Source organism: Candoia aspera, chromosome 2 (assembly GCF_035149785.1).
Source record: "Candoia aspera isolate rCanAsp1 chromosome 2, rCanAsp1.hap2, whole genome shotgun sequence".
NCBI classification, from domain to species: domain Eukaryota; kingdom Metazoa; phylum Chordata; class Lepidosauria; order Squamata; family Boidae; genus Candoia; species Candoia aspera.
In genome coordinates, this window is record NC_086154.1 from 257481911 (window position 1) to 257509091 (window position 27181).

A 27181-nucleotide genomic window follows, 5' to 3' on the forward strand; every position below is an offset into this window, starting at 1 on the left:
AAGCCAGCTTTGTGCTGAGAAGCTGTTATCCTTCCTTGACACATCCAGGAATGACCACGTGACAGAAAAGAGCATTATTCAGAGTGGTCACAATAATGTACCACTGATATACTACTCAGAGTGTTGCATCGCTGAAGAAGTCTTCGCATCTGGCTCTACCTATTTCTTTCTCTTATGACCAAGCATTGGGATTTGACTAACAGTCCAACTTTCTGGGAGTATGCCTTAGAGCTGAACTAATCTCTCTTTCATGTACGTGTAACCATTTTGATTTAGCTTCTGTCCAATAGATGTATTGTATTGGGGGGGAAAGCTGTTTAAGACAACTCAGAGCCTAAAACAAGGAAGCAGCTTTTAAGACAGAATTGGTGGTAGTTGATTACCATATGATCTAGAAGGGTGAAGGACAAAGCAGTCCATGAAAAACAAAGAAAACCTTTACAGTTCATGCATTTGGGTATAGTTTATTTGACACCCAGGAAAAATAAAAACCTAAAACACATTTATTATACTTGTAGTTACACATAAAGTAGAGTATATACATGTTGGTTGAGTTTATTTACAGGACTTCTGTGGCCACCTATCTCGTATGATGAGTTACATATCATGAACTTGGACCTCCAAAGCTGGTTCTCTTGGGTTTCCCTTGTTCACTTTCTGATGCTTTTCCCCAGCTCTACTTTGCTTTGTTGTTTATTTTTTCAGTTGCTTCTGACTCTTCGTGACTTCATGGACCAGCCCATGCCAGAGCTTCCTGTCGGTCGTTGCCACCCCCAGCTCCCCCAGGGACGGGTCCGTCACCTCTAGAATATCATCCGTCCACCTTGCCCTTGGTTGGCCCCTCTTCCTTTTGCCCTCCACTCTCCCTAGCATCAGCATCTTCTCCAGGGTGTCCTGTCTTCTCATTATGTGGCCAAAGTATTTCAGTTTTGCCTTTAATATCATTCCCTCAAGTGAGCAGTCTGGCTTTATTTCCTGGAGGATGGACTGGTTTGATCTTCTTGCAGTCCAAGGCACTCCCAGAATTTTCCTCCAACATTTTCCTCTACTTTGCTCAGATGCCCAAAATGAATCATGGTCTTCAAACCATGATTCAAGCTCATAAATCATGGTTTGGAGTCAAGGTATTAGAGCTAGCACCAGGTGTCAGGGTTTGGTGGGATCTGGCAAGGATTACAACCAGCAGAGACTCTCCTGCTAAGCACTAGAATATCCCAACCTGATCATTGTCCTGCCTTGTCACTGTCACCTTCTTGTCTGATCTGTCCTTTTGGGACAGCATACAAAAAGAAGCTGGGAGAAGACCTGCCTGTCTGGTCACTCATCTGCCCAAGTATTTATCATATTGCTTAGAAAAGAAGCCAACTCATGATCACATAGTCTAGATTACCTGTGTCTTCACTGTTCAGCTACCCCCTGTATACATTTTTGGTTTTTAAATTGGGAATACATTGCTATATGATATATGAAAAGCTTTCTTCATATAAACCTTGCTCTAGCAATGGCCATTCACTACTCTCTATAATGCTAGGAATTAGAGGATGTTGTAAACATATCTTATCAGACAATTGATTCCTGAATATTCAGACTTCATATAAAATAGTCACAGCTTGCAGGTAAAGCTATGTTTGTAAATGGAAACTTAATAATTTCTCTTCTTTATACAAAAATGGTTTCCAGACTTCATAATATTTAATGTAATCCCACTGAAATCGGTGGGATCAAAGATTCACCAACTTAACTCTATTGATTTTGCTGGTCGAAGTGTAATGAAGCCTAGATCTAATCTGAAACATCTCCTCCCACTTTGCTTTACAAATGTCCTTGTAGATGTTTTAATGTGATTAAAAATTGATGGGATCAGGCTTTGCTTCAAGAGCTGAATCCCACTGTCTAAACTCTCATTTCTCCCACAAATATGATGTTCCTTTCCAGATGAGTCAGATATGACATTCACTTCTGACTGAAGAATGTCCTGAATGGTGAACTTTACTGATCCAAGTGAAGGTATCTACAACCCAGAAAGACAGAATGCCCACTGAAAACTAAGTGGTTGTTCATGGTTCTGTTCTTCCTCGGGAAGGCTCTACTTGCCAAAATAAACTCTTTTCTTTGATTTAGTCTGTTATACTTTGTCACAAATGGATTCAGGGCACGATCCCTTTCTTGCCAAATAATATGCCCGGTTGGCTTCAGGGTAGGTGATTTTGGAGAGAGGCAGTTTGAAGATGGCCTCATTGGTGGTGTCTAAGAGCAGGAAGGTGAGCGAAGATAAGCAGAAAGGCCATGTCCCCATTGGCATCCCAAACTGGAAAGGAAAAGAACAGCAATATCTCAGAAGTGTCAAGGGGAGGTTACCCAAAATCAAGAGGATGGCTGCAACCATGTGGTCAGAGCCCTGCCCCCCTTTTACATGTGTTGTAAACTTATAAAGTGCTACACAGCTTTTGGAATTAAACAAGAGCAACGATGGAAGATACCTACTGCATTGACAACCGTATCAAATGAAGAATGATTTGGACTATAAACAGCTATGGAAAAACTTGGATCTATTGTCCTACTTTGGGACGTACTCAGAAGATTTGTGGGGAGAGAATGCTGTATTGCACAGTCTTTGATGCAATTTCATATTATCCTATCCCTAGCACAGACTCATCATGCTCATGAGATGTTGCCTTATATTTTAACAGTGTTCCATCTTTTGTTTTGTACTGCAAGAACAGCCTACAGAAGTTGGTGAACTTTGGCTCCCAGAAGTCCTACTTAGCATACTTAAAAATGAGGGATGTTGAGAATTCTCACCTTAATATCCCTGGTTGGCAAGGCGATTACAATCAATGATTCTTTTTGCAACCCATTTAGCAACCCAAGGCTATTTATTGAGTCAGATCAAGGTTTACTGCTCTTCCCATCATTTTATATTGGAAAATGTGTAGGGAACCATGAAAATAATGACAGAACTGGGGAAAGGAGAAGAAGAAGTTTTCTTTTTTTTCTTTTCTTTTGTAACATGTGCCCCATACCCATTTGGCAGGTATGGAGCCAGCTAGGAACAGGGGCAACCACAAGGTGTATGAGTGTGAAAACGATCAAGATGGCAGCCACAGTTGTGTGACCAAAGCCCTCCTCCTTTTTTATGTGTGTCACAATGCACATTGCAAAGGACCAGGGCTTCAATCACATGGCTGCAGCTGCCATCTTGACTTTTTTCACCCTCCTCCTCCTCAGATGCCCCTGGCCAGAAAGTTACGCTAGTGAATCAGTTATGTTATTCTTCCTTAATTTAAAGGAAGTCTCCTTTTTGAGATCTGAATCTCAGAGGTTTGGTTAGCACAGGTTTTTTTAATTGTCAAGTGTGAAAAATACTGTTTTAGCACCTTCTCGATTCTGTCCTCTGTTCCTGCCTGTATTTTCTGAATGGGGTTATCCAATCAAAAACACCATTTTGTGGAGGGTAAAATGGTGCCCTTCCTGTTCCTTATTTTCAAAGGAGGTAGGGGAAGCTGCCTCCTTTGAAAATAAAGGCAATATATTTATATGTTAATATTAATATTCTGTCTTTTCTTGCAAAGGGGAATTAAGATTAACAGGAGGAAGAATAGAGAGGTGTGATTAAAATGCACTTGGAATGGAGTGATTCAGGCCCAGTCTCTGCTAGGCTGGGTGAATTCAGGTACCTCAATCTTTCTCGGTGAAGCACGCCTCACAGGTGGGCTGTTGTGAGATAAAAATAAGACCCCCATTTAAGCCACCTTGAGTCCCACCCCCAAAATGAGCCAGTGCAAAGACTAAATGATAATAAATTGATACAAATCAATCCTTATTCCTCGATTATCAGCAACGTACCACTGAAAAGATATGGCCCATAGCTTCTCCCATGTAGCTGGTAAAAAAGGCTGCAAAAAGATAAAAATAAATAATGTTATTTGCTATAGGACACCCTGAAATAGTAAGGGGTTAGGTGGTCAAAGAGACTCCAATCCGTTAATTGGAGCCTTAAATCAGAAAAACGCATGCAGGGGCATCTGCACAGGGGGATTAAAACAGTCAAGATGGCACCATGATTGCATGATTGAGGCTTCCTCATGTTACATGTCTTGTGCTCAGCACATGTAAAAAAGAAGTGGGGCTTTGACTGCACAGGTGCATCTGCCATCTTGACTTTTTTGACCCCGTGGGTATGGGTTGTGAAGGCACTTTCCCAATGCATTCACAACGCAACAAGCTGTCTATGCTGGGCCTACCCATCATGCTAGGCCATGGTTGGCTGAGAGCTTACATCCCAAGAAGCCGTATATGATGGCTTATCAATCAAAAGAGGCTGGGTTAACACATGGCATTAAGCCAGAACCAAACCAACCACATATGGCTAAGTCTGATCTAGTCGGGTTTTTTTGTTACATTTGCCCCAAGGGGCAATGCCACTGTTGAATGGTCACTCTCCCACAACTTGATTACCAAATTAAGCCATTTGAGGGGATTCCTACAATACATTGGAACATATACATCAAATGGGCTGCTGGGTTTGGACCATATGCTAAGCCACAAATAATAAAATAAAATAAAATAAAATAAAATAAAATAAAATAAAATAAAATAAAATAAAATAAAATAAAATAAAATAAAATAATAATAAAATAAAATATAAAATAAAATAAAATATAAAAATAAACAATAGTGATTTGCTAAAGCATAGCCATTAAGTTGCTCTGTTCCCTGACCTTTCCCCCTTCACTTGAGTGCTTTGATTTGGCTGGCTGAAAGCTAAAATCTTGTCTTGGAACAACTGCTTGGCTGTTGGAACAGAAAAGCTAATCCAAGGCAGGGTTCATACAACGCCCAGGCTAAAACCAGGTTCAGTAGTTTGAGATTCAGCCATTATGGTTGTGACCTGGGATGTGTGAACCAGGCTATCACACCAAACCAGAATATGGTCTATTCGTTGGACCATGACATGGACGTAAACAAAGCAACTGTATTTGTTCACCTGGGTTTAGCAAGTTGTGTGAACTCGGCCAAATACTCTGACTCTATTTTGGTGCTGTAAGTAACAGCAAGACCCTGGTTACTTACCACAAGCTACTGCCAATGCAAATGTCTGCCAGGTGAGGGCATAGAACATTCCTCCTATGGCAATGCAGGAGAGGCAGCTGTTGTAATTCCACAAGCCAGCATAAATTTTGTCCGGAGGAGAGGCCAGACTCAGGGCTACAAAGTAAAACAGATGATAAAACCGCTGAGCATGGAGACTATAGCGATGCAGAAGGTCTCCAGATCTCCTATCCCAACCTATAGCTTTAACCCAAGATGAACATGATCCAATAGGGTGATGCAGCTGCAAACAAAGCAAATGCAATCCTGGTAGCATCAACAGAAATACAGTGTAGGCATGAGAAATAGGACCTTCTTAGTATTGCTCTTCCAAGTGAGATTTATTTATATTTTATATTTCTATCCCATCTTTTCCCCCAGAGTTCATGATGGTGGACATAATTCTTACCCTTTCACCACCTCAACGAACTTATGGGGTAGGTTGGGCTGAGAGAGGGGGACCGGCCCAGAGTCGGCTGGGGAACTTTCTTGGCTGAAAGTGGACTCGAACCTGGGTCTTCGCACTCTTAGTCCAGAACCTTCACCACTACGCCTCATGGGGTTTTGGCCAGGTTGCATTATAAAAGGCTTTCAAGTGGGCCCTAAGGGACCCACATGTTTACCTTGGATTATAAACAACTTTGTATGCTATTATGTAGATGTTTCTGTCTGGTTCTAACTATGAATTTTGACTGTTAGTTTTTTTGGTTTTGAGCTTGGATGGGAATATGATAACTTTAAACTGTGGGACGTCTTGGAGTTACTTTTCATCATAGTTCCTGAAACCTGGTGGCATAGTTCCTTCTCATCTGGAGAGGGAAATACTCCAAAATACAATTAATTCCCAAATTAGCATAGTTTAAAACAGTGTTCCTCAACCTTGACAACTTTAAGATGTGTGGACTTCAACTCCCAGAATCCCCCAGCCAGCAAAGCTGGCTGGGGGATTCTGGGAGTTGAAGTCCACACATCTTAAAGTTGTCAAGGTTGAGGAACATGAGTTTAAAAGCAAGAAAGAAAGAACCTCCCCAAACCATCCTGAAAATGCCTTATCCCAAAAGATCCTGATTTTGTTTGGTTTGGGCCATTAGCCCACCCGCTCTGCCCACACATTCAACCCCAGCCATCAAGGTTTGCCCAACCTTTGCTAATAAACCTTATTATAAATAAATACTAGAAAATTCCAGTGTTTGGTTCACGCGTGGCACTATAGAACAGCTTTCTCAGCTGAAGCTCTTGAGATATCGGCATTCTTGAGCTACTGGAACTGTTGAAATCTTTGTCTCGGAACTCCCCACCGTCATGGAGAGTAAGAATTCTGGGGTATCGGCCAACACATTTGGGGTCTTCCAGGTTGGGGAAAGTTGCTGGGCAGAATAATGTAATGGGATCGGTCATACCTGCAGGTACTCCAATTGCTGAGCCAATCACAGCATGACTGAAGATGAGAGGGGAGGAAATGAAAAGAGCCAGCATGATGATGCCACCAGTCCAAGGGTTATCACAGCCATATACCTGCCCGATTCCTACTGGGATAGACTGCAAGAGCTGTGAAGCAAGCATTAAAAGGAAAGGGTTGAAGGTTGTATCAGAAGGACTTCCACTGTGATATTCAGCAAATAGTCAATATTATCAATTGCCCCATGTCTTGTCCCATGTCCATCTCTGGGACATTCCTGCCAACACAAGGTAGCAATAGTTTCTCATATTACTTATGTCTCTTCAGTACTGTAGCTTAAGACAGTGAAAGCATCTTCCAGATGTTTTAGACTATAAGTCCCTTGCTGTTTTCCATATCTGAATGGAAAATGAAGCTTAAAACCTCCAGAAGGCACCCGGTTATATATTCTTGGTTTAAGATCTGGGTGCTTTGAACCTATGGATTATGGGAGAGAAGCAGGACTTCACCCCAAAACGGAAGCTTCATTCATGAGCAGTTTTAGGACACAGGCTGTGAGATGTGGCTCAAAGAAGTCTCCTGGCAGTGCTTCAAACTTCGTCCCATTCACGTTCTTCAGTGACGGTGCACCAGTTTTGACGGAGCATCAGGGAGATCTCCTTTCTGTTACAGAGATAACATGGAAAGGTGGTGATTCCATGATTCCTTCAGTGCAATTCAACCTGTTCCAAAAAGGGAGAATTGCATCAAAACATGTGTATCTATGGGGCTTCTGCTGTACCAGCAGCCTTTGACATGATGGTTGCCTCCCAAGATGTGACTTTCACTGGTGGCTTCTTTGTTAATTGAAGCCTGACTGATTCTGTTTCAAAAAAGTATAAACTAGTTTTTTGTTAGCTAAACTCTCAACCCAGGAGTTGGCTTGCATCTTCCCATTCCTTTGAACAAGCAGCTGATGTCAAGCTGCTAATGTTCTGCATTTGAACTGGGATGAGCTGAACATGGAAACAAAGGCCTATTCTTTAATTAAATCAAATGATTCGTGCTGGAGTCTGTTTCAGCTTGACAGCAGAAAACTCGTTACTGCTTTGGCTAAGTCATTTTAAATGACCCTGGCATTCACTTTTGAAGTCTCTTGCCGTGATAAGAATAAAAAATATTTCTAATAACCTGTTAATCTTGCATAAATACCTCTCCCTGAGGAAGCTTGAAATGACTTGGTCTCAATTCCAAAACCTACTGACGACTCAAGGCCTAAGCTGTAATTTTCCACAGTGTTTGAGAAGCACAAGTATGCTCCCATCGACAGAGTCCTGCCTGTTTTACAAGAACTCTGCTCCCTGATGGACCTTCCTTTCCCATACAAGATATTTCACTGGTAGATATCTCATGATCATTGATATCTCATGATCATTGAGTAAGCAATGAAAGAGGCTAAGGAAGGAAAACATGACCATAAACTTAGTTCTAAGGTTATTGAGAAGAGAGGTGGGTGGGGTTGATAGGAATCTTCTCCAAGGACTAACAAGATTTGAGCCTGCTTAGCTTTTTTCAAGTTCAGTCAAAATTAACTAGGTTCTACCAGCAGGTGGAAAATACTGCTCAAAATGAAGGTGGATTTTTTTTAAGTACCTCACTTTTTAAATATATCTCCCCTTTAAAAAAAAAACCACACACCACTCCAGTTTATAGCAACCCAACAAATGCCTTTTTGCCAAGAATTTTTTCCTATCACCTCCAGGCATGTAGCTCAAGTGCTGGAAAGCGTATCTCAAGATGTTTCTTAAGTGCTTGAGTGTATCTCAAGACGTTTGTTGTTCTTTTCATGTCTTTTATCACTTTCCATTGCTAGCATAGTTAAACTTTGCAGGAAGCCTGTGTAAATCTGTAGTAACAAAAATCAGAAGGTGCCTGGTAGCACCTTTTCTGGTGAACAATTTTATTAATAGGTAGAAGCGTTTGTGAACTGCAGCTCACAAAAGATTTTGCTTTTAATAAAATGTGTTGGTCAGAAAAGGTACTACTAGACTCCTCCTGATCTTTTAGCATAGCTAAAATCTCTTTTTTATTGTGCCATAGAACTGGACACAACTCCTTATGATCTGCAAACACATGCTCGTTTTTCCCCACCTGGAAAAAACAACCTTCAGCACTTTTTGGGTATAATCAAGATGACATAGGGAGGAGTGAACACTTACTGGCTGGTGATCAAGGCTGTAAATAAGATAATCCACACTGTAATTGTACAACTTCCAAAACAGCAACAACATACCCAACAAATAATTCTGATAAGGTGAAGGATGAGTGTATCTATATTCACAATCACAGATGTGACACTTTAGAACAGGGTTTCTCAGCCAGGGTTCCGTGGCACCCTCGGGTTCCATGAGATGTCACTAGGGGTTCCCTGGGAGATCTTGATTTGTTTAAAAAAATTATTTCAAATTTGGGCAACTTCATATTCAAGAAGCAAGTTTCATTCTTTATTTTTAGCTTAAGAACACTGTTCATGCATCTCTACAGGCCTACCCATGAAACGAATATAATAATTTTGTAACTTCTGGCCTATTTTTGAGCCTGTATGTGCGGGGTTTCCCCGAGGCCTGAAAAATATTTCAAGGGTCCCTCCAGGGTCAAAAGGTTGAGAAAGGCTGCTTTAGAACATTATACTCTTTCTGCAACATGAGTCAGAGAGGGAATCTGAAGGGTGGGCATTTGGGTGCATAGCAAGTTATCAAACTTGAGTTAATATTTGCAAGTGAATAGTGCCTTATGACTCCTTTTATGAAGCCTTAGTCTAGCCTTATCTTTAGTTCTATAACTTTTATTCTAGCAATTTGTCCTTTAAACCACTCAGAGACGAGGTTCACACAAGATGCTTAAGCCATTAAAGACCAAAAGGTGGCATTTGCAGAAGCTCAGGCTTAATGTTGGCCAGATTTTTTTCTAAATGTAACTAAGCTGGGTGTATGAACTTGGCAGGTTTCATTAGATTTGATATATTGTGCCAACCTAGAAAGTGAATGAATTCAGTAACGAGGTTAAACATATTGTGTGAATGGAACTGATGTCATAACAAACAATATCAGTTGGATTATTGCAACACGCTCTACATGGGGCTGCCCTTGAAGACCACCTGGAAGTTACAACTGGTCCAGAATGCAGTGGTGCATGCAGTGTTGGGTGCCTCAGGTTCACCCATGTTACACCTCTGTTGTGTGAGCTGTACTGGCTCCCAGTTTCCTTCCAGGTGCAATTCAAGGTGCTGGTTATTACCTTTAAAGCCCTATATGGCACAGGAACATGGTATTTACAGGCCTGCCTCTCCCTGAAGGTATCTGCCCATCCCATTAGATTGATAGGATGGGCATGCTTCAGGGCCCTTCCCTGAAATATTGCCATCAGGTGGGACCTCAGAGGTGGGCCTTTTCCATAGCTGCCTGGCAGGCCCCCACCCTTTTAGCCTTCTGGAAGGCCATCAAGACTTGGCCCTTCACCCAGGCACAGGGGTAGAGTGGTGGGGACAGCAGAGAGTTGTTGGGACACCCTGGGAGGCTGATTGAGGTGCTGGGTTTTATTTTTTTATTTTTTTATGGTTTTTATGGTTTTATTGTTGTGAGCTGCCCAGAATTGTTTTAAGATGGAAGGCCATACAACTCTTTTAAATTAAAATGCAAATCTTTAAAAATGAAAATAAATAAATATAATCATGGCCAAAAGGAGGAAAGCTGGAGACCTTTTTTGTCTATTGACACTCACAATACCAAATTAAAAAAAAGAGATTAAATTGGAAGCCAGTTACTGGTGGCACTGGGTCTTTTATCCAAACAAGTTGGGCTGTTATTGTTGTTTTTTCTCAATATAACAAGAGATCAAAGTCTCCAAAATTCTTAGAAGTAAAGTATACGTCACTGTTACAACATGTTGATTATGCCCAGTTAGGTAGTTATGAATCTAGGCACCACCCAGAAAAGTCAAGTGCTGTAATAATATTTCCCATGTAGCTCAGAGCGGCAGGTTTCCAACATACTGCTGTATGGTTTTTGTGTAGTCATGGAAAACAAACAACCTTTTTGTGGATTAAAGTGCAGAAAAAACTGTCTTCATGCACGCTTGACGACTGCTGTGTTTACTTGGCTTCAGTGGGAATGGATGGATCCCTGCTCCTGGAGCTGAGATAACCCAGAGTAATTGTTGAGATGGGCAGTGGAAAAATGCAGTAAACAAATAAATATAATAAATAAATCATAGGTTGCACTCTACCACGCATTAAATTAACCAGATGCTGAGATAAGCGGCTTTCCAGAACAGCAGCTGTAAGAAAGAGTCAGGGGAGATCTTCTATTGACTGGATGCCTTCAGTGAGACCTTCTTCAAGACAATCTGGTCCTTCAGATCTTCCAATGGTGTGCCCATCATGACTGTAATCAAGTCTATTCACCTTGCTGTTGGTCATCCTCCTCTTCTTTTTCTTTCCACCTTTCCCAGCATTATAGATTTCTCCAGAGAGTTGGGTCTTCCCATAATGTGTCTAAAACAGTGTTTCTCAACCTTGGCAACTTAAAGATGTGTGGACTTCTTTGTGGTCCCCAACAGCTGGCTGGGGAATTCTGGGAGTTGAAGTCCATATATTTTCAAGTTGCCAAGGTTGAGAAACACTGGTCTAAAAGGTGATTATTTGAACATAGTGATTTGCGCATCAAGTGAGAACTCTGAATTGATTTGTTCTATGATCCATTTGTTTTTCTTGGCTATCCACCATATTCTCACGAGTCTTCTCCAACACCAATGTTCAAAACATCAATACTCTTTCTATCCTGCTTCTTCAAAGTCCAACTTTTGCTACGTGACCGCATCTGAATATCTTTTCCAAGGTCTTCATTGCTATACTACCAAGTGCTAGCCTGTGATACATTTTTGGCTGCTGGTTCTTTTACTGATGATAGTTGATCCTAAAAGGCAAAAAATACCGACCACTTCAATGTCTTCAATGTTAAGGGAGGCTGGTGAAATATCAGCCCAACAAACCTGGCTTGTGGGAGCTGCCTCAAACCTGTGCCAAACACTTTACCTTAAGCTGGGGCTGACTGAGAAGAGAGGCAGATTCCTGCTTCTGACCGGACGAATCCCCGAGTTAAGATTTTTAATGGTTGCCTTTACTCAATATGGTTAACCAGGCCAGTTAAAGAACTAGCAACTGCACTGCACAGGATGCAACACTTAGTGTTAATTTTGGTTGATTTGTGATAATATAGTACATGGCATACACTTGATTAATGTATGGTATGGTGGAATTCAAGGCAGTGAGTTAATCCCATACCTGAGTTAAGTGTGTTGTTGGATGTAGGCAGCCAAAGAATATTGTGATCTTGGTGGTATCCTTAGTTTGGTGGGCCTGTTCCACAACTGATAGTGTGCCTGGTCCTAAATTAAGGGTGGACAACTATTTGTTGGGGAACACAAAATAGGTTGAAGCAAGCAATAGATGCAAGCCAGACTCTGAAGTGTGCAGGAGGGATCCTTTTTTCTTTGACACACTTTTTTCTTCTTTTTCTCTTCCAAGGACCAAACTAGAATTTTCAGTGTTTCATTCATTAATTTTCCTGAAGGTATATCTCCATACATTATGAAGATTATATTCATAATGCACCATAATGTACCACAAACATAGCATAGAAATCAGTGGCTGGGGGATATGGCTGTATAGTGAGAAAGCTACCAATGAGGTACAGTGTTTGCATGCCAGCACAAATGGGTGGCAGATGGCTTTAATTTATGGACTGCAAAAAACAAAACAGAACATCCTCCCCCTCTCCCAAAGTTCTATTTCAGCTTTCCAACTTGGGTCCCCTAGGTGACCACATTGGCTTGGAATAATGGAACATCATGTGGGGAAACACCTCTCTCCACAAAACTCAATGATACAAATGGAACGTGTACAACAACCTTTGTGAGTATGATTAGTCATTGGGACAGAGGATGCCATGAAGATTTGCCACCTTAGTTGGCTTAGTGGAGAAGTAGATGTGTAGCAGCAATCAAACCATCAAGGTAAACGCACACATGGTATTCACACTTATGTGAAGCTACTTTGCTTCTTCATTTAGAGATCCTCCCATACCAAAGATCACAGCAAGGGGTATCATCTTACCATAATCACGTCAACTTCAGAACAAGAGGTATTGGGCAAAGAGGTGGTTGGTTCTATCAGTGTTGTAGGGAAGAAAGCATTATAATGACCAGTGGCCCCAATAAACAGACTCAGAGCCAGATTGAAAGGCAATGTGAAAACTGGCAGGTCCCACTTGCTGAAGAACAAACCTAAAGCACTGGTAAAAATAGGGCTGGAAAAAGAAGATTAAAAAGAATTAGTGCAGAAAATTGCAGAAAGCATAGACTCCTTTATGCTACAGACTTGATCAACATTGACGGCTTCTCAGAAAACCTTGGAAGCTCCAAGAAGAGATGAGGACTTTCTTTACGAAATAGCTACTCCCTCAAACTCCAGTTCCAAGAACTGTACCTAGATAGGCCAAGTATTATAAGCCCAATATCAATTTGCAATCAAATCAATAAAAAAATTGCAATCAAATTTGCAATTAAAAAAACCCAATCCTATTCATTGTGAAGCCAAAGGGGATGATGGCCTGTTTGCTTATTCATTATTGTGTTAACAGACAAATTACTAAACATTTTGGCATAGGTGTCTGCCAGGGGGTGGGGGCAAGTAAGACAAAAGCTATGTGACATCATTGCACAAAGGACACACATTATTTACTTGCAGCATTTTGCATCATGACATGATGTATGCAAATGACATCCTTGCTTCATTTGCATGGTGATGCCATGATACACATCCTGTTGACATCATTGCAGCTTGTAATGGATGTCTGTATTTGTGAGTGGTTGACTTTTAATAATCCAAAATAGTAAAAGGGAAAATGTTGGGAATGATAGACTTATAAATCCATGGATTTTGAACATTAAAATCACACCCGAACTTATACAAGTAGAGCAGGTGTCCACTGTAAAGTAAGGGTTGTCTGTTCCCAATGCAGGGAAGGTAATCTGGAATGCAATGGAGATCAAGGTTAGAGTATATTTCCTTGATTTTTTTCCTGAAAGTGGTGGAAAATGCTCTAACATGGCTCAGGAGAAAGAAACAGAGTAGAATTAGGACAAAGGCGAGAAATACTGCCAGAGCATCTTTACAGACTTACCAGGTCATGGACATGAGAATAACAGGAAGTAGAAGCCACCAGTAATATTCACCCTTGTCTGAGAAGACAGCCATTAGCATCCCTACTAGGACACCATTGTAGCCATGGAGCCCAGCAGCAATTGCTGATCTGTGTAGTAAGCAGGGGGAGAAATTACTTTGCAAACGTAAAATGCAGACACACCTATATGGACATTCTTGAACATCACACAAATTCATGCTTAGCCACCATGTGAAATGTGCATATCTTCAAAGTTAGCAATTTAAAAAATGAACAATATTTCCTATGTTGAGGAAAGGGTACCAAAATGCCTTAAATTAAGGGACATCATTTGCAAGTATTAGGTAGATTGGGAAAAACGGCAATGAAAAATTCCTGGGTTTGAAGAAATGTACATCAAAATATGGTCTGAATTTTTTTTAAAATCAAATTTGATTGACTGGTTCAGAAGGAAATAAAAATGAACAGATCTGCAAAAAGAAACTGAGAGAAATGGAAATTGATAGCTTCCGAAACAGAGAAGTGGGGTCAATAGTATTTATTGCTGCATCCTTTTCTACCAGCTTTAAACAAACAAACAAGCAAACCGACAAACAAAAACCCTGAAGAGCTGACATCTGGTACAAGAGATTCAGGCTGCATCTCATTGGCTTCCATTAGAGGAAAGTGGATTTCAGCTGCACATTCGGAGAAACTTCTCCGGGTTACAGCATAAATTGGCCTAGAAGTTTTGTGGCAGCTTGAAATAATCATACGTTCTTTACAGAGTCATATAAGTCAGGTTCACATTTTCTTTTACTTGTAGACATTCATTCTGGAATGTGTTTATTCTTGGAAGAATTCTTAGCATTCTTATTCAAAGGATTTATTACAAAAACTGCACTTGGCGTATTTCTGCCAACGAGCACAGCATGGAGAGTGGGTTTTGTTTTTGGTGGTGGTGATTTATTTATTTTATTTTGGCATTTCTTGTAAAACTGTTTCTTTATTCATTCAAAATCCTCTCCTTTTTGCTGTTAGCTCCTCTTAGCAATTTCCTCAGGTCACTGTCTAGCATGCTGATCATCATCCTATAGTAAGGGTTACTTCTGATCGGCTTGGAAGGAGAACAATTCTGGGGTGAGGGGGAAAAACACAGATGGTTTGGGGCAATAGTTATTTATCAATGAACATGTAATGCAAATGAACATTGGGGAGGATTTAGGATAACTCACCAGTCATCAGTACAGGCTGTTTTCAGATCCGTGTGTTCATAAATTATTCCCCTCTACAAAATAATTTAATTCTGCTCACAAAATTTCAGCTTTCTGCTTCCAGAATTAGGTCTTTGATATTGCATGGATGTTGTCACTTAGAAGGAATTCAGTAGCTACTTCCATCTGAGCATTGGAAGAAGATGAGGATGAGGATAATAAAATTAGAGGGCAACCTACCTCTCCTGGCTTAGAATAACAGCAGTTAAAGTTGACACAACAACTCCAGTACAACACATGAGTGTCAGCCAAGGACTCTGGACCAGGAATCCGATGAGCAGGATGATGCCACTGAGTGGATTGTTGACAAACATTACTTGAGAAATACCACGCAGAAGCCAGTCAACAAACTGAAGGGCCACAGGCTTGTCTGAAAGACAAAGCATTTGACAACATTTCTCATGATGATATGATATGATATGATATGATATGATATGATATATATAGGATAGATGATCCTGTGGAAAAGAATATAGAGATGACCTTGGGGAAGAAAGGAAGGAGAGAGATGTTAAGAAGGGACTTGGAGAAATAATTACACCCTCCAGAAATAGAGGGAAGCATGAGAGAGACACTCCAAACAACCCCATCTTGATTTTGTTTGTATAAGATGGAGTAGTGAGAAATGGGCTTTCAGGATGGATGCTAGTCCTTCAAGTTAAGCCAGGTCAGAAACAGACATAGTGGGGATTCCGGAATGCTACTTTATTCTTATCGGCTATAATAACAGAATCTTGAAAGCCTGTCCAAATTCCTCTCTGTCAGTTCTCAAAGTCTATCTCCTCAGTCCTCCAAGAAGCAAAGTTGCAGATATAGAGTGGCTTAAAAAGGTGACTCTCTCCATTACAGACTTTACTGCCCAGGGTATTTTGACCCAGTTTGTGTGATGCCTAGAGATTTTCAATTCGTTTTATTACTGAACTGAATGTGTGAAAACCTGCAGTACAAACTGGATGTTGATCAATCATATTCTTCCTATATGTGTTTTCAGTACCTTGTGCTGGTCCAAACTGGGGTCCAAAGCCAGTGGACAGATGCAATGGTGTTTGCATGGCAAGAGAGGGCAGTTGGACCAACTAAATGAATACTGCAGTGTTGAGTTTTGATCCATGACCCTTTTTCTTGCAACATTGCACACACACTCAAAAGGGGCAGAGCTTGCCTTGCAACGTTGCAACACTACTATTGTCATTCGGATGAAAGCAGCACAACGTGGATGCTGCTGGACAGAAGAACTGGGGTTCTGAATCCACAAAGTGGATAGCTGGTCAGGGGACCATCTGGATAGAGTGTGGGGCCTCTGTATTTGCTTTCTTTTCTAGTGTAAATTATCTTTGCCCTGAAAACTATCAGCCAGCAGAGCAAGTTGTGTATTTGTTTCTGTATTTGGCAAAGTCCTAACCATTCATAGGAAGTGCAATTACAGTTGCCTATTTATTTGAAGGATTTCTAGCACAGAGTTCAAAAACCTTTACTGGTTTATAAGAGCTATCATACCATACAATGGAAGAATACAACACATGCTTCTTAAAAAACAACAACCCAGCAGTAATAACATAAGGTAATCAAGGGATAAAAAGTTCAGAGTTAAAAGGCTTGACTAAGGCATATTGTTGCAAATCATGTAAAAAGTGGGGACTTCAATCATATGGGCACAGTTGCCATTTGACTTTTTTGACCTCCCCTTGCAGACATCCATGGCAGATTTGAAGATCTTTGCCCAATGTCTCCCAGGGGTTGTTGCTATCACTGCATGGCTGCGTGTGCACTAAAGCTGATTCCTGAATTCATCTGTTTTCTGGATTCACACAGTATCCTGAATCATGAACTCACCAGGATATGCACAAAATGCTAAGCCACAAAACAAACAAACAAACCCTGACAATTAAAACTGACCAAACTTCTTTTCAAAGGCAACTGTCAGGTCTTCAACTGACTCGGTTAAAATGGTTGTGTTAGAATGGCTGTCGTACCTGCCAAAGGGTTTTAAATATGATTTTAATATACAGGTTGGTTCAAAAGGCAGCTCTGCAAACCTGGATTATTTGGTTAGTTTAGGGTTCAAAATTCTGTGCAACCTTAGAAAATGGGTTAATTCACAATCAGGCTGTACAAATGCCACCAACAAGGATGCAATGTCAAAATATAGAAAGGAATTTGGGGGGAGCAAGTGGTCCTATCTCCAACAGTTTCAGAAGGGTTTTGTTTCTGTTGTTTGAAAGTTTATGGACTGGGACAACTGCCAATGTGTATATCTCTGGCAACATCTGGTATGGCTCTTACTGCCAATGAGGTTGTAAAATATGACACACATTTATTATTCTTTGCAAAAACATCACGCAGTTGGGAAGTTGATTGAGCGGTGCAGTTCATGCGGAAGATACAAAACAGCTAATTTATGTTGCTCACATTGAAGTTGGCAGATGGCCTGAGCATCTCCAGGCCAGCTTGCATTGGGATTGTGACACACCCCTCCAAGTGTATAATTTAACATCACAATGGCATTCAGGCAAGAGGAATGCGTGATTTGGGACTGGGATTTGGAGAGGGAAAGTGATGCGCTACAGAGGAAACCTAAGAATAAATATCTTGTGATATGTTTATGAGGTAAAATATCGGTCAGCCTGAAGCTTTTCATAGGATTAGCAATGACAGCTTTAGGCAGTGGTGAAGGAAAGAAGGAAAAGGTGACCCAGTTTAAGGGAACCTCTAGTGCGGTGTTTCTCAACCTTGGGAACTGGAAGATGTGTGGACTTCAACTCCCAAGGCTGGCTGGGGAATTCTGGGAGTTGAAGTCCACACATCTTCAAGTTCCCAAGGTTGAGAAACACTGTATATACAAACATTTGTTCCATGAATATTCTTTCTCCAGACCACCCCAAAATAAATAATTTTGGTTGAATTGCACATGTCACCTCAAAAATCCCCTAGATCAGTGTTTCTCAGCAAGTTTAAGATGTGTGGACTTCAACTCCCAGAATTCTCCAGCCAGCATGCTGGGGAATTCTGGGAGTTGAAGTCCACACATAATTAAGTTGCCAAGGTTGAGAACCCTGCCCTAGATGATGATCAAGGCATTAAGCATTTTCACTGTGAGCCCACCTCCATATGAGCTTCCACTGGTTCTTGTAGAGATATCAGACATGTGGCCTACCTTTTAGCCAGTCTCCAAACACCTTCATATCTCCCATGACATAGCTCAGGGCTCTGCACATTTGTCGGTAACCTTTCCCTGTTGACTTTTGTGTTTTGTCAGACTTTTCTCTGGCAACGTCGATCTCCATTGTGATTTTTGGATCCTGCCCAAACAAAAACAACAAAGCATCTGACTGACTGTGTCCTCCTGAACTTCCCTTGGGTCAATGAGGACCTTCTTTCCATGGGAGAACAGGAAGCCACTCAGAGCAAAACAGGCAGGGATGTTGCAAGTATTACAGACTTGCAAGAATACCCTTAAGGTCTTTAGAGCTCATTAGATCAGTGTTTCTCAACCTTGGCAATTTGAAGATGTGTGGAGTTGAAGTCCACACATCTTAAAGTTGTCAAGATTGAGAAACACTGCATTAGATACTGTACACCCAATGGTCCTCTATCAAATGGTCCTCTATCACCCAGTGGTCCTCTATCAACCTGGTCTTCTGTCAACCTAGAAGATAAAGTGTGGATGCAGGCCACATTCAAAGGATGCCTACCTGGGCTTCCAGCCTCTTCAGTAGTGGCATACTTTGACAGAGGTCTTGGGCACATGCTGGGTAGCACTGGAGGTTAAAGTCAGAGTCATAAGGCTTGTATCCATCTGGTGAATACTCACTTGGGACTGGGAGGGAGGAAGGCTTGGAAGGACATCCATCCATCTTTCCTAGCATTGCACGTATGCTAAGGGCAGAGAGAAGGAAGTCAGGAAAAGCACTTACTCTCTGCCCTGAGTTTATTATTTTATAGACTCTTGGTCAAATGCTCCTAATGATGTTGTTTCAGTTTATAACAAGGGCAGGAAAAAACTGCTCAACTGTTAGATGCATTTCGGTTGATCATAAGGAGTTTTCCCACCCTGGCTCTGGGTTTGGCACATGGAAGCAGTTTCCATGTCTTTAAATTAGACTTTGGAGATGGATGAAAGCAGGGCGAGGGAAGGGAGGGACGTGGGTGAAGTTCTCAAAGTTGGAATGCGGTCATCTTGCATTTACTGAATAACAAGCCTGCTAAGATATGTGTCTATGTTAGTGCCCATGCAATTGCCTGGCTTCCATTTTATCTTCTTGTTTCCACTGAACTGCAGCCTCCATAGCTGCCCAGCCTTCCATTAAACTCAAGAAAAGACTCCAGGACTCCTGGGGGGATTTTCCAGAATAAGAATTCAGGGCAGAGTGGGAGGCCTCAGGGTGACGATCTGTAGCACAAAAGAAACCCACATCAACAGCTCCCTTTGTTACTTTGCCATAGATAGGACGTTCATGAACAACAACAAGAGAAATTTAAAATAAAATTTAAAGCATCTCTTTTTCAAGCTTTTTTTTAGGGGGGAGAAATTAGGGAGCAGGTTCTAGTAGCATGCTAACTCAGACATTATCTTGTGTGTAGCCAACTCTAAACTTCTGGCAACAAAAGCAAGGTGTAGGCAAGTATAATGTTTTTCTACCCCTAGTTTACAACATGCTTCAAAAGTGTTTGTTTGATATGAATGAAAGTTGTTATAGTTGCATTCACACCATGTGATAAACCTGGTTATGAATTAACTTATTTTCAGGTTTATTTTTAGTACAATGCATTGAACATAAACTAACCAAAGAGGTTGGATCTGCACAACCCAGTAAATTTAAAAACCCCCCAACAAGGTTAATACTAACCAAGTTTAGCATACTGCTACATCTTTACCTGGCCTACCTAAATGTGTGGTGTGAACCCAGCCAATGGAGATGGAATTGCCCCCCCTTTTCAAAAGTGCTTTCCCTGTAGGCAGAATTAATGTCATTTCTGCTGCTCCACAAGGCAGGATTAGAACTAAAGGATAGACATTGCAGGGCAGCAAAATCTGGCTAAATATTTGGATAAACCTCCTAAAGGCAACAGCTGTTCATCAGCAAACAACGTGCCTTGTGAAGTGGGGATTCTCCTTTATGAAAGTATAAAAGCAGGATGGGTGGCCACATGTTAGGGTGCTATCCTTAAATCCTGCACTGCAGCTCTGCATGGAGCTGATGGTTGGCCTAATCAGAAGTGGGTCATTTCTAATGTCTGGGTGGTGGTGGGACAGCTCAGACTCCAGACATTCTGAAGAACCTCAAAAGCCATCCAGGGACTGAAGTCATAATTGGAAGGAGGTGGCCAGGTTTTTAAAAAAAACTTATTTCTTGGTGTTTAGGATTTGTTGTTATTGTTTCTAAGGATGCGAATGGTGGGGAGACTTGGGGAAACAAAGTTAAAGACAGTCCAAGGTTATATGGTTCAGCAGTGTGGTCTCATAGCACTGGGGGAGACACTTATCAAGGGCTGCTGGGTCACTCATGGCCTATGGCCTACAGGTTGGTCACTCCCAAAATACATCTTTCCAAAGTCCCTTCTAATTGTGAAATTTGAAAAGAAACTGTTGGCCTGATCTGTAGGATAATTCCAGCATGATGATAGGTATCTACTCCTGAAAGAAAAGGAGACATTTTAGAAGAGAAAAAACCTGCTTAATCTACTTAATTGTGGAATACAAAATTCAGGAATTCGTTAATAATTTTTCTTCTAGAAATTGCTAGATGCCTGAGTTCTAGCATTCTGAGGAATCCAGAGTAGAAGGGAATTCATGTGATCCAGATGATTCAGATTAGACCCACCAGATCTGGTATGCAAAAACCCAGAGGATCTCTAGATCTGAAGGGATACAGAAAGGTCTAATTGCAGATGCTTGCATACCAGATGAAGTAGCTCCAATCCAGATAATTAACTCTATTGGCTGGACTTTCTCATGGTCCTGGGTTCCCATTCTTACTCTGTACTTTGACATAGCCCCAACTATTGAGGTGAAGTAGCCTTTACATACTTGTATACATACATACCTGTCATGCTATTTACCTTTCATGGTAAAGAGTGGCATGCAAAGGTGTAAGAAATAGTAACCGAAGAACTTAAAGGCATAAGATAAGAAAATGTAGACAGTAAGGAAAATGACCTTGATGGAGATATGTAAGAATTGTTATCTAGGCAAAAGGGGCTGAAACATATTTTGAGTACAGAAGGCCCAGATAACATTCAGAAGCAGTTCAGTCAGACTAATTCACTGCAGTATAAGAAGGGGGTCATGGAGAAAATCTATGTGGTTGCTGGGAGTTGAAAATGACTTGATGGCACATAATCAATCAAATGAGAAGCGGGAGGAGCTACTGCACAATCAGACTTGCAAGATTACTGTATTGTAGCCTATCTCAATAAAAGTAGTTCCAGCCTTCCTGTGTAGTTGATTTTATGACTGATCTACCTAATGGGATTGATGGAAGATGAAACAAAGCTAAAAGTTGTGGCATCCTTGGTGCTCTCTGAGCCTGGTTGTTTTCTTGCAGACGTTTCATTGCCAGACTAGGCAATGTCTTCAGTTTGAAAAGGGAGAGGGCTTTGCTCTCAGTTTATATACCGTAGTTTGTCCTGCTTGTGTTGGTGGAGGTGTTGTTCTCTCCTTGGGGGTTCCTTGATTGGGCTGTTGTTTGCTGCTTGGTCGATTGCCTGAGTTAATAGTTCCTTGATTTGATTAACAGTACATTATACCTTGCTCAAAGAACTATTAACTCAGTCAATCGACCAAGCAGCAAACAACAGCCCAATCAAGGAACCCCCAAGGAGAGAACAACACCTCCACCAACACAAGCAGGACAAACTACGGTATATAAACTGAGAGCAAAGCCCTCTCCCTTCCTCAGACTGATGAGGTCACCTAGTTGGGTCATGAAACATCTGCAAGCAAACAACCAAACTCAGAGAGCACCAAGGACTCCACAATTCAACACTGAGCTACAAATATTTGCTTTAATTGGTGCTAAAAGTTGTTTACACCAAGATCATTCACTGTAGTTTTCCATATCTTTCAATCCTTGAAAACCATCTTGGCTTCCATCTCATCCATCCATTGCTTCATCCATTGCTTTTTGTTCTTTATACTTCTCGCCTCTCTTTTTTTGAGGATCTCATCAGATCCATCCAACCACGACGTTCTCATTTTCTCCTTCCACTTGAGTCATCCATTTTTCCCTCATATTTTTGTTTTGTGATTCAGTCCTCATTTACTTCCACCACATGACCAAACCATCTCAATTTACTTCTTTCATCCGGATCCCTCACTTTTCTATTCCAAATCCATTCAGCCCTTTTTTTTTTTTGACCCTATCTCTTCTTCTTTCATTACATGTATTTCTTAGCTGGCCTTTAGCAGACCCAAGATGCAGGCCCATGTATGGAATTTTATTATACTGCTGTCCTAAAATTGCCTGTGTTCAAAGCATCCATGGAACTGGGACTAGTAAATATACTAGTGTTCTTATTTTTATGAATCTGTCAAGTTTGATTCTTTGGAACAGAGTTTATTTTAAAGTATGTACAAACATTTTTATGTTGTTTCTTCAGAGAAGCCCAGTTTAGAGTTTTGTTTTGTTTGAAATCTTGTCAGACGTGCAAATTTTTTGTTAACAACTTTGTCACATGCAATACCTTTTTGCACATTACTTTTTTGAATACGTGAATGTCTGTTCATACTTTTCCCTAATGCAGATTTTTAAAGCAGCAAACTCATTACAAGATTCAGAAAAGTGGCAATGTCAAATGAAAACTTTTCCTTTCTGTACTGGTTTAAAGATGTAAAATTATATATGCTTGCATTCAAATGCAAGGTAGGAAATCCTCTTTTTCCTTCTTAGAAAGGTTGCACACATGGAATAGCAGGCCCTGGATAATCCTTTTTGTAAATACCTTGATATGTGCCAGGCACAATGACATACCTAAACATATTTTGAATACCATGAACGTTAGCCAAAATGTTCAGCCAATAAACTTTACTAGTTTATTTGCTGGTTTATGGAGCAAATTTTGCTAGTTTACAGAGTCAATTTTGGATAGGAGAGACAATTTACAGATTTTGGGGAGTGGGGGAAGGTGAAGATGTTTGCATGAAATGGAACAGGTAGTCCTCGACTTACGACTGCAGTTGGGATGGGAACACCCATCATTAAGTGAGGTAGTTGTTAAGTGAGTCGTGCCCAATTTTACAACCTTTTTTGCCACAGTCGTTAAGCAAATCCAGCTTCCCCCACTGACTTTGCTTGTCAGAAGCTGGCTGGGAAGTTGCAAATGGCGATCACGTGACCCCAGGATGCTGCAACTGTTACAAATACATGCCGGTTGCCAAGCACCTAAATTTTGATCATGTGACCACAGGAAGCTGTGACAGTCATAAGTGTCATGACTGGTCGAAGTTCACTATTCCCAGCGCCGTCGTAACTTCGGACGGTCACTAAACAAATGTTTGTAAGTCAAGGACTACCGGTATTCCTATACCTTGAAAAAAAAATTAACTAACAGCATTGCCTTTTAATTAGCACCAATAACACTGACACTCCCAACAGCCAGGTAGCTGAGCATTTACTAATTCTCCTGAATTCCTGATAAAAGATGTGGTCCCTTAGACCAGTGTTGCTGGCTGGGGAATTCTGGGAGTTGAAGTCCACACATCTTGAAGTTGCCAAGGTTGAGAAATGCTGCCTTAGATGATTGATTGCCGTTTTTACTACCGCACCCACACGGCAGTGCTCATTTTTTATTCTCCCCACTTCGCTGTGTTAGAGGCAGGCCACCAAACTTTGCTACCCTCCTTAAAATATTGCATGAATAGTGAATTCTAGCTGTTGCTCTTCCTACCTTCCATTGCTGTAGTATTAAGCCACACCTGCTACACTTTGCTGCCGAACCTACTGAATTTAGGTGCAAAACTTTCTGTGGAATTCAGAGTTGGAATGTCATTCTAGCGCAGGAAATGAACTGGTGATTTTTTGACTTTTCCTCTCTGTGTGTTCCAGGCTTCCCCCCGAGGTTTCCTACAAGGTGACTGAAGGGCCCCCCTGCTTTAGTATTACCCTCACTTTGTGGAGCAAGATGGATTTTAAAGCTAGAGCACCAGTATTCTTCCCCATTTCTGGACCTGAATGGCCACATTTTTTTTTGGTTTGCTTTCATTATTTATGCCCTGCTTTTCAAACTTTTTTTTTTTTTTGCAGCAAAGTTGCTGTCTGTAAAACTGCTTTTTTATTGGAAGGGCTATTACAGGGGTGAGCCTGCAAATGTTATATTGTTTCAGTCCTATCTTCATCTCACTTCTGGCCCTGAGCACTGCTTTTTCGCTTTTTTAATGTTTTGGAGGAGATTGTTAAGGGATTAAAGTTCAAAACAGCTGTCCTACCCCCCCCTCCCATAATTGGACCGATGATCCCATTTAAGGATGGAGTGGTGGTGGTGGGGGGCTTTCAAGCCATAATCTCTCCCTTCTCCCAAAATTGCATAAATGTCAACCAAGAAATAGTTACCTGACCCAATCTTGCCTTTCCTAATCATGTCTCCTGCAGTTCCCAGGTCTCCTGGCTGAAAAATGTGGTCCCAGCCAGGCTGTCCCCTTCACCTTCCAAAACCTTGATGTGTTACTGCCAACCACAAAACCCAGCTAGAAATAATGGGGAACAGATCTTGAAAGCTGCTGGTGATCTTCTTGGTCCCAGCAGCATAATCCATGTGCGTTGTGCATAAAAAACAGGTGAAGCTTTGATCACTTCATTGCAGTCACTGTTTTGATCGCATCCTGCAGATCCCTTTGCCGCATTCCCTTCCTCTCTTCCAGGATGACACTTAAATCAACTTCCAGCAGTGCCCCTGAGTAGCTACACAGAAGAATAACTGGACACCCAAGCTATATCTCCCTTTTTTATCCACCTGGTCCATCTAACCCGACCTGCCAGAAATTTGTACAATTCCTCCTTGTCACCTCTAATCCCCCTTTTTGTGCCTCCTGGACAGGAGACAGACTTTTCTTGCACACCCTCTTCCCTTTGCACACCCAACAGTTGTTGCAGGAGAAGCTGGTGCACAAGGAAAGATCTTCATACACACCCCTTCCTTAGAGTTCATCTTTGCCTGCCTCGTTTCCTCCTGCGAATCTGCATGATTCTGTTTGCACAGCATAGTTCATAAGCTCCATTACAGATCTAACCCCATCATGACAGGCTAGATAAGTTAAGATTAGCATTAACCTCAGGTTTTTTTTGTGTGTGTGGCTTCGTGTGTTGTGCAAACTCAGTCCATTTGATTATTTACAATTCAATATATTGTGTGAACCCAGGAAAATGGGTTAACTGAGTAACGAGACTAAGTATGTCACAATAATGCAGATGTCTCCTTGCCAAGGAACTTGAGTTATTTAATAGCTGGGCTGTTGATATGTGCAGCACAGACCGAACTTATGGAACTCCCTGCCACAAGATATAGATTAACAGCTCTCTGCTTATATGCCTTTAAAAGCTGATCGGAGAGATTTAGGTTGGTGATGAAATGTACGCAAGATTATTAACAGTCGTCACTACATAGAACTTTATGCTGGGAGACTATGTGGCATTTGATGCCTGCTGCTAGGGAACAAAATAGATCAGTGTTTTATAACTTTGGCAACTTGAAGATGTGTGGACTTCAACTCCCCAAATTCCCTAGCCAGCCATGCTGGCTGGGGAATTCTGGGAGTTGAAGTCCACACATCTTCAAGTTGCCGAGGTTATGAAACACTGGAATAGATCTGTTACTTGTATGCCCATCTTTTCAGCCTGTCCTCAGAGACAATTGGTCCCCCCATCTGATTCCACTTCAGAAAATTGGAGGCTACAGTTGGACTCCGACTTCCTTATCAATGTTTGCTTTATTAAGAGGTGGAATGCTGCCCGTTCAGCATGGGCAGGCTCCCTAGCATCTATCTGCACCCATTTCCTTCTCAGAAATGCTAATTTTTGAGGAGCTCTTTGAATAGGCTGTCCTGTATTAAATTATGAAATGCAACAAATTGAAACAGCATACTAAACCAGCATCGCTTTGTTCACATCCATCAAGCATCTCTTATGAGATAATAGGACTACATTTTCACCCTGTTTAACATGTACTTAAGTTAAAAGCGTGACCGTGGGTGAGCCAATCAATTCAAAGCCATTCCAAATAGTATAGAACTCAAGTACTATAGAAAATAATTAAACATCAGCATTGATCCTTAACCTACAAGATATCCCCAATGTTGACCCAAATATCCATTAAGCCGCCTCCTCAAGAAAGCGGCTTCATTGTCTTTTTATAATCCCACCATTCTTTCAGTGCCCTTGGTGAGGATGAAGCCACCAACATTTCAGTTTCCAGCAGCCGTCCTGACAGCTGAACTGTTTCCTGCCTCTTATCACTTCCCACCAGTTGCTTGCTGTTGTCCCGTGAAAGGGGCAGAAAAGTGAGATTGGCAGGGTGGCACTCAGCATTCCCACACAGTCCAACCGTCTGACTCCCCAAGAAACAGGAAAAAAGCCAACAATCATTGAGCCCCCCAAATCCTGGGACCATGCGTCTTTAGTGAATTCCATTTATTTCTGTAGCTTTAAAAACATTTTTGCAATCTTCTGGTAATGGGGAGAAGAAGCAGGTAGCTCAAAGTGATTGAAACCTCAAGAGGAGCCAGAGAATTTAAATCTCAAGCTGCATTAAAGGAGCAGGGAACAAGATCCTCTTACCTTCAGTTGTATCTGGTTAGGAAGACTCTGATGGCTCTGCCAAGTTTATTGCTCAAGGAGTGTGTGCGAGGACAGTGATAGCAAAAGAGCACAGCTTCACTTTATATGCTCTGCAAAAACCTCTGAGCCTGGACGTTCTCCTCCTCCTCCTCCTCCTCCTCCTCCTCCTCCTCCTCCCATTTCTTACATGCAGTTAGGAAAGGTTGCCTGATATGGGCTTTTGGACCAAGCTGTTCATGCAGGTCCCCTACTCACCTCTACTTTTTGCCCAATTTTCTCCCTTTCTGCACCTGTTTTCCCTGCAAAATAACAACAGTAACAACCACAAGATGTGGGTATTAAACATGTAATAACTCTGGCCCCAATCCAGCTGCTTGCAATTCTCTTGCTGAAAACTCCAGGACTCAAAATTGACTAACTGTGGTTGGATCAAGCTTCAGGAGAAGGAAT

General features: G+C 41.4%; 1 protein-coding gene across 1 annotated transcript; it reads right to left on the bottom strand.

The window, feature by feature from the left end:
• Nucleotides 1-1691: 1691 nt before the first annotated feature.
• On the bottom strand, nucleotides 1692-26795 carry SLC14A1 (solute carrier family 14 member 1 (Kidd blood group)). Its single transcript, XM_063295873.1, has 9 exons — nucleotides 26732-26795; nucleotides 18118-18262; nucleotides 15144-15333; nucleotides 13711-13839; nucleotides 12642-12834; nucleotides 6492-6639; nucleotides 5074-5208; nucleotides 3847-3896; nucleotides 1692-2308 (listed from the first exon to the last, which is right to left on the bottom strand). The coding sequence occupies exons 2-9, from the start codon at nucleotides 18245-18247 to the stop codon at nucleotides 2126-2128; spliced, it is 1158 nt and encodes a 385-aa protein (XP_063151943.1). The 5' UTR covers nucleotides 18248-18262; nucleotides 26732-26795; the 3' UTR covers nucleotides 1692-2125.
• Between the last annotated feature and the right edge of the window lie 386 nt (nucleotides 26796-27181).